Below are 8181 nucleotides of genomic sequence, written 5' to 3' on the forward strand. Positions count from 1 at the left end.
GGCCCGGACACCTCCAGCCCGAACCCGGCGGCTCCTGCGCCCCTGCCCCGCGCCCCCTCCCCTGCACCTGCACCACTCCTAGCTGTCCCCTACACATTTCCATTTCTGTGTTTATCATTCATCAAAATGGCGACCAGTTTTTCGGAATAGACCTATCTTTCCATTTAATCGGTCCAGAGGTTGACCATGTAAATATCCTAGACCTGGGCAAGACGGTCCATTCAGGAGGAGGAGGAGGATGACCCCGGAGTGAGGTGATGGCCGCCCGAAGATGCGCGCTGCGTTTAACAGTCTGATAAAATAAATAAATAAATGGCACTTGGGTAGCGGATTGCGAATGATTGGGGCGCCGGAGAGTTTTTCCTCTTTCCATCCTCTTACTTTGGGCTACAAGTAGTATGCAAAATCTTGATGACTGCATGCCTTTACCGCACTTAGATTGTCGGTGCAAATATTTCATTGATTTGTCTTCAGGGGGGTGCATACGAGGTTGGGGGTGTCTGGAACGATGACTTGTTAGTTAACATCCTGCGCTTCCTTGGAAGATGAGTTTTAACGGGACCGATATCGCTTCTTCATTTGCACTGGAGTCATCTTAACAATGCACCCAATGCATCGAAGCAGAGGTGAATTTATCTCCAGCATATGCATTGTAGACGGATGGGGGTCTTTTGAGTGGCACACCGCAACATTTGGAACATTCATTCACATTAAGAAAGCTGGATTTACCGGGGTGTCTCCTGTATAAGACGTGATCAAGTTGATGGGAATTAAAGTTTGTGGAGTTGGCTTTATTTTCTAAAACATTTCATTTTATTTTTCCTAGTTCTTGGACTCCCTCTCCGTTTTAAAAGTTGTGATTATTTTGGGAAAGGAACATTATCTGTTTTGTCACTTTTAATAGTATTTAATATAAATGACTCCTAAGCTTTTTAGTATTGGCAAAATTCTTCTTAAGGTCCTTTAATTAATGAGCTTAAAGGAGCTCACGGTAGACTAAGAACTGCTAAAGAAATGCACTAGGATTAGTTAGATTTGCCAGTCCACCACACTGAGTTATTTTCTTGTAGTTATTGAAGACTTGGAATACACCCCACAGTTTGAGTGGATTATTTGGTAGGAGAATGGTTGTTTTGCGGACTTTAAGTAGGATATAGGCAATGGCTAATTGTAGTCCTTATGTGTCTGTTAATGACAAATAAATACAGCTCATCACTATTTACATTCCTGGGCTTTTCTTCTTTTTCAATATGTTAAGTGAAGGTTTGTCATCTTATAAATCTCTGAAGTTTTGTTAAGGGGTCAGTTCATTTTGCCACAGACAGAATTGGAAGATTTCCATGTTTGGAATAACAACTGGAATTTAGTCACCAGTCTTTACAGTGCTGCAAAATAATAGAATATGTTTATATTTTAATTCCAAGCTTGAAAGTATAAATCGTATAAAATGGGAAACATTTTGTACATATTTGTTTTTCAGTGTAATTGGCTTATTTTCATTCTCAAAACATGTTTAACTTCGTATTTCCTGCAGTTACATACCCAGTGCTTTAGTTGCTGTTTTTCTCTCTTGAGGGTGGAGAGGGGATACAAAGTTTGAAATACTGTGTTAACCGAGTATATTTCTTTGCATTTTTCAGAAGACGGCCAGTATTTTCTAAAGGTTCTCATACCTAGTTATGCTGCTGGATCTATAATTGGGAAGGGAGGACAGACAATTGTTCAGTTGCAAAAAGAAACTGGAGCCACCATCAAGCTGTCTAAGTCCAAAGATTTTTACCCAGGTAGGTGCAATGGTGAAGAGATTGTTTGATGAGCTCCCCACAGGAAAGAAAGACCTACATGTGTTGTATGCTGTCTTGAAAGAATTTTTAAACAATACTGGAGACTTTATTTAGATACTGCTTTATTGGAGTATGTTGTGGAAAAATTTTCAGGTTATTTCTATTGTTGATTATGCCTTTTTCCTATAATTGTTGTACTGTGTATGTGAATTAGACCAGTTGCAAGATGATTTGGGTATTTCTGAATAATTCTTATTAGCAAAAAAATTCAAAAATTTCGAGATAGAAACCTGGACAGCTGGCATCAGGAAATAGGGTTCTTCTGAAGTTTTCAGACATCATTGTAATGACAATTAGCTTAGAGTGAATTCCGAAGAGGGGGGTAGGGAGGCTTCTTAAAGAATGGACCATTTACTTCTGAATCCATTATGTACCTCTTTCTGCTTCATTGCTTTGTTTGTTGGCCTTGGAGTGAAGTAAAGAGGACAAATGTTGCCTCTTCAGATTTTTTAAATATTTCAGTTTTAATGCAATTGATATAAGGAAATTTATTCTGTTATGCAAGAAGTAAAATAATGCTTCAGAATTCATGTTAACTTAAGAGCTAAATTTGATTAAATATGTTGACAGTTAGTGTAGTACAGTAACCTACTGGAATATGGAAAGTTTCCTAGGTGGTATAAATTTTTTGTTTTTTACTTTCAAGTATGCCTTCTTAAGTGTTAAATAGTTCTGCATGTCCATCTTTTTCTTTTTCTTTTTTGTATTTTGCCAATCACTATATGTATTTTAGGTTTAAGAGAAAAGTCTCTGTAATTGAGTAGTACATTTCCTAGATAAAACACTATCAGCTGATTTGCTTTTATTTAAATCTAGCTTTCTGCGTTTTTTTTTAAAGGTTATTTTATCTTTATGGCTATCAAAAACGTTAATTCAGTGCTGAGGGAACCAATACTGCTTTAATTTTTTTCTTCCTGGTGGAAAAGAAAAGCTGATTTGCTTTCAGTGATCTAATTCAGTAAGAGTTCTTTAATACAGCAAAGACATCTGGCATGAATGTAAGCAGAACATTTGGAGGACTTCTTTTTCATAGCCAATCACTTGGTGTTAGAAACAGACCATTATACTGGATAAGAAGGTTTTAGAATGGTTGAAACTATCATTCAGTTTTATAAATTAAATGTAGTATTTTTTGTAAACATTAAACTTATTAAGCTAAAATGTAATATATTAGACACGATGTTCCTCTAAAGTTTGTTTCCTGTGAGTGTAGTTTTGCAGATGGCTGTCCTTGTCTCTGAAACTTCCCTTATGCATTAAGACAGTTTGCTAACATATTCCCATTCATATATTTAAAAGGTATATTATGATAAAAAAAATCAATATGGAATTGTGAAAACCCTTAGTACAAATAAAAGCACTCAAAAGAGCTTGATTGCAGAATTAATAATGTGATAGTTCTAGGAAAAGAGGTGCAATGGTAAATTAAATTCACTGTCAATAGATGAAAATGAAATAGCTTTTTTGCATTATACATGAGGTGGTATCAGATGTGCAGGGATGTTACAGAAAATTAGTGTTTATCAAGGATATTCCAAATAGTGAATTAAATGCCTTTTCATTTGAATATAGTTTATTTTCAGTGGGTTGGAAAGGGTGCACTGAGAATTAGATCTTTTGTTTTTAGTCCACTTAGTTGTACATTTTTTGCTTATTACATTGAAATTGGGTATTTTATTTATAGTTCTGAGGCATGTTATTTGTATAGAGCAAGAATATCTGTTGGAAAAAAGTGGAAAGCTGGAATGCGTTGAATAAAATTTCGAGTGTGTAGTGACGTAACCTGATCAAATGTGAGTTGAAATGTCGGATAAAAGAAGGCTATACTTTGCCGGTAACAGGTGGAAACCAATCACACAGTGTGGGATCAATTTTAAGGATAAAATAAAGCCTTGTAGTTTATAAGAAGCTTAAAGAATTCTGAACAGTTTGTATTAAAATACAATTTTAACCAGATTATTACCTGTTTGGACAAATAATCTCTTTGCTTCAGATAGACTTTAATTTTAATAGTCTTTCTCTTCACACTTGACCACAAGTCTGCAGAATAATTTAATATCCCGGTATTCTTCAACATAGGCTCTGAGCTCTTTTCAATTTCTCTTACTCAGATGTACGTAAGGGACACTTACCTTGCACATCTCAGATGAACTAAACTGTGATCTAATCACCAAGTTATAAAGAATTTCTTATAGGATTAATGAAATCATTTGGAATCCCATTTTTGTGTCTTTCATACATATATGAAGTTCTTAAAGCTATATATATATGTATATTTATGACTGTCGTAATCTACTAGAATAAATATGCCTAGTGTTTATTTTATGAAGCCCTTTTCTGTTTCTTATTTGGTAAGAGAGCATATTTGGGGAAAAGTCTACTTTAGTTGTATAACCTAATGGATTTTCTCAAATTACTCAAGTTTTTAAACAATGTAATTGTGTTTGTAAGGTTTAGTTAAAATACTAGTGTGTTTTCGAAAACTTTCTTCAGGATGTATAACACCGAATACAGACACACTTTGGGGACATTTTAATACATTTTAACTCAAACGATAGGTGCTTTAAAAAAATATAGCCAATATAATTTCCTTGTATGCTTATTTGTTTTTCTTATTTCTTTAGAAAATATCTTAAGCAACCCTGCCTTTATGAGTAATTTTTAAAATTATAGTTGAAATGAAGAAAACATTTTGTACATTAATTTGACAATTTGTACAGCTGGATATTGCATTGTGTTTTTCAATGTCATGTATTAAATAACAAACTTGAGAAAATTGTGTGATGAGGAATTGTAAAATGTATTCTTCAATTACTGCAATCAGATAAAATGATTTACAAGTAGATTATTTTTGCTGTACTACATAATCCATTTATCTATTTCAAAATCAAATCTTACAGAGTACTGACTTAATTTTGGTGGTTTAGGAATATACCTTTTTTTCTTACATGATTAGAGCAAGCCAATTTGATTTACTTATATATCTTCTTATAATTAGTTTATAGCAAGTTACTTTGTAGTAAAAAACAGCTTTCTTGGTTTGAGGAATATATTATTGTATGCCTTTTCAGAATGATGATAGTTTATTTTATTATTTTATTTGGCATAAGGATATGTTTAGGTTTTATTAATAAACATACTGATTTTTATCTGTAGAAATTATTTAATGGATGATTCAGGTAGGTAATCCGAAAAACTTACTGAGTGCATTATTGGTTGGAAATGATAATGGATGTATGCAATAAATATTTTCTTATATTTCTTAGATTTTAGAGCATATCACAGTATACTTATTTTTATTCTATTATATGATATTCATTACATCAGTCAAACAGAATCCTTCATTATAATGTTGGAATCTGTGTCTATTTTACACTGTTTTAGTATTTGTGGTTATAAAACTAGGATCACATTTAATGAAAAATATTTCATTTTATGGTTCCTAATTTAAAATTTTAACTTATGATTTGTACATTCATTATATTTCAATTTTTCTTACTGTCCAAATGGGGCGGTACTTTTTTAAAAAAACACAAACCATTATATGTTTTTTTAAATCATAAAAAAGCAGAATGTAAGTGAAATTTTTTATAGGGAAGGAAAGACCCAACATTGCTTTTATTTTGAAAAGGGGAAAATATAGTGGCCAAATTAAACTTTAGAACTAGAATTGTATAATTATGATAATTTTTTGCAAATCAGAGGAGATAATAAATTTAAAACATTATTTCCGTTTACATCATTGAAGGAAGAGTATTATGATATTGGTAGTACATATGAATGTGAATCTCTTACAGCTTCTAAAAGTTGCAGTCTGTACTTTGATCTTAGATGCAAAGAATATTGGACATTTATTGGTATATATTTTAAGGCCAAATTTATGATAAATAGAACTGTAATGAGTAGAGAAAATAAAACAATGTAATTTCCAACATTGTTGGGTGGGTTTAATAGGATAGTTATCATTACACTAGGTTCTACCTTTGATTTTAGTACCTTCAAAGAGTTGCTAAAGTGTTTTTCCTTGAATCTTAAAGTTGTAATGTTTATTTGACACACTACCTATTGTTAGGGTTACTTTTATGTTTTATCTCTATATCTAGAGTTGAAGGAGAAACATAATCCTTTACTTAAACATTAGTATCTGAAAATTTGCTGTATTTTGGTTTAATTTTTTTAATACTTTATTTTCTTACTTTAAGCAATACGAAATCTTAACATAGGAAGGAACATTACTGGCATAGCACAATCTATATTGACATTACAATTTCCAAAAGATGCAATTTTATTCTTATCTTGTGTATGCAAATGTTTTGTGGGGTTTTTAGAAAGATAAATTAACACTAAAAATTTTAGCTGTACATTTTATTTGATTCCTTTTTGTATCATTTTGATATTGATATAGTAAGTTATAAGACCTCATTAATTTATAGTGTTGGTGTTTTCATGAATCATACACACAATGTCGCTTTGAAATTTGCTTTTTGATGCTTTCTGGGCTTTGGAAAAATAGCTCATTTAAAATTTGTGTCATTGTAATGAAATATATCTAACAACATTGTCTTGCAAATGCTTCCCCAAAGGATTTCAGGAATAGTTTAAACATAGTGAACACATTTGGTGATATAGTTCAATACTTATGTATTGAAGATGTTTCATACAGCAAGAGGAAAAATTATGTGTCTTGAAAATGCCAAGGAGTATGTGATATTACTAAAAACCAGACCGACAACCATCAATTAAAAGTTATGTATTTTATAGTTGTATTATTTGGGGTTTTTTTGCTCTGGCTTCCGACAATTAATTTTTAAAAAATATTATTAAATGACACAAATTACATTTATTGACTACATATTATGCCACTTGTTAACTAAATTTCAGCGCCTAATAAACATTTTTTACCATAGAATTTTTAACCATAGAGTCTTAGTTGTGTCCAGTTTAGTGGAGCTATATTTTAAAACACAACTTTTTTGAGTAAGTGCTGCTTTTCAAAATAAAACTGGGGGGAAGAAGGTGGGAGATTTGTGCTTGATTGCCATCTCATTTCCATCTTTGGATACAGCTTTAGCATAAAGTTAAACAACATCTGCAGAGATCTGACTGACAAACATCTCTCTGGGACTCATCATTGCAGCCTGCAGCAGGTGCATTCAGCTTTGCAGTCTTTTCCAAAAAGAGGTTAGTTTGTTTTAACATTTATCAGTAGACCAGTGGGAGCAAGTGACTAGAGAGAAGAGGTTAGTTGTCACTTGTTCAGTACTGGAATACTACAGGTAATTGGACTGGACTGGTGGGAACTGCAACAGTGTATAATCTCACGTTGCACTGCAGCTGCTATGGAGCTTAATTATCCTGACCCTTAGAGACTGAAGTGTCGTGGTATAAAACGCAACACGCAAGGAATGAAGTAGTGGTTTTCAATACTTTCTGATACTTGGGTTGATGAAGTTTCCATTTTCCTCATCTTATTCTTTAAAGATATGGCATCAGCTTTCCCATATCTTTAATATGGAAATATTTTCAACTAAATTGATTTTTCATGAATCTGTTAGAATGTACATAAAACAAGGATAGGGTCTTTAGGTATAGAAATAAAAAGAAAATAACCTTAAGTGAGAAGCATTTACATTTCACGATTCCACCAGTACATATTTAAAACATGAGTGAGTGGAAATAAGTGGAAGTACTTGGTAGTTTTTTAAAAAATATTATCTCAGATTACCATTTATTTTTTATAGGAAGTTAAAAAATGTAATACTTAAGTCGTATCTTTTTAGAATATTGATGGCTTTGGCAAGTAAACTTTGCAGAGTAGTTTGAAGTGTTCCAACAAACAGGACAGGTGTAGCATATTAAAAATATTTTTAAGATTTTGAACTTAATGAGTCCTATTGAAATATTTCCCACATTTAATTACAAGTAAATTTAAATTTAGTCAAAATCTCAAAAAATTAGTCTTTCATTTATTTCTGTTGTTTTTAATTTCTCAATCTGAAGTATTGACTTTGAGTGTGCATCTATGACATATGTACAAGTTTCTTGTGTGTTCTAATAGTATTCCCAGTGAATATAGATATCACAGTCCTGTTCATTAATCAGCCCTGAAATAGGCAATATATTCAAAGGTAAAAATACATTTAAATGAAATCTGGCAAAATCTGTATTATCTCAAAATAATTTGGAATGTAAAAACCATTTGAAGTCTTTGTAAAACTGTTTTATAGCTTTGACTTTTCTACTAACTTTACTAATCTGAATGTTTTGGTATCCACTGAATATAATTTGTTATTTACCAAAGAGTAGTTAAGTTTTGGAGTTTTCACAGATTTTTTTT

General features: G+C 32.2%; 1 protein-coding gene across 5 annotated transcripts in view; it reads left to right on the forward strand.

Moving 5' to 3' along the window:
• Nucleotides 1–50: 50 nt before the first annotated feature.
• NOVA1 (NOVA alternative splicing regulator 1) overlaps nt 51–8181 on the forward strand; it is a 154435-nt gene continuing 146304 nt past the window's right edge. For 2 of the 5 annotated variants that reach the window (XM_017895904.1, XM_017895905.1), the window contains exons 1-2: nt 1693–1784; nt 6910–7025. Coding sequence is in view for 2 of the 5 variants with exons in the window: in XM_017895903.1 (XP_017751392.1) it covers nt 602–626; nt 1641–1784 (169 nt within the window). In the remaining 3 variants the exon portion in view is untranslated. Of the gene's footprint in view, nt 627–1639; nt 1785–6909; nt 7026–8181 lie in introns of those variants that run through there. The other 3 variants (XM_017895903.1, XM_017895902.1, XM_017895906.1) reach the window with 3 other exon arrangements.

The sequence above is a fragment of the Rhinopithecus bieti genome, unplaced genomic scaffold (assembly GCF_001698545.2).
Source record: "Rhinopithecus bieti isolate Rb0 unplaced genomic scaffold, ASM169854v2 scaffold_21703, whole genome shotgun sequence".
NCBI lineage: Eukaryota > Metazoa > Chordata > Mammalia > Primates > Cercopithecidae > Rhinopithecus > Rhinopithecus bieti.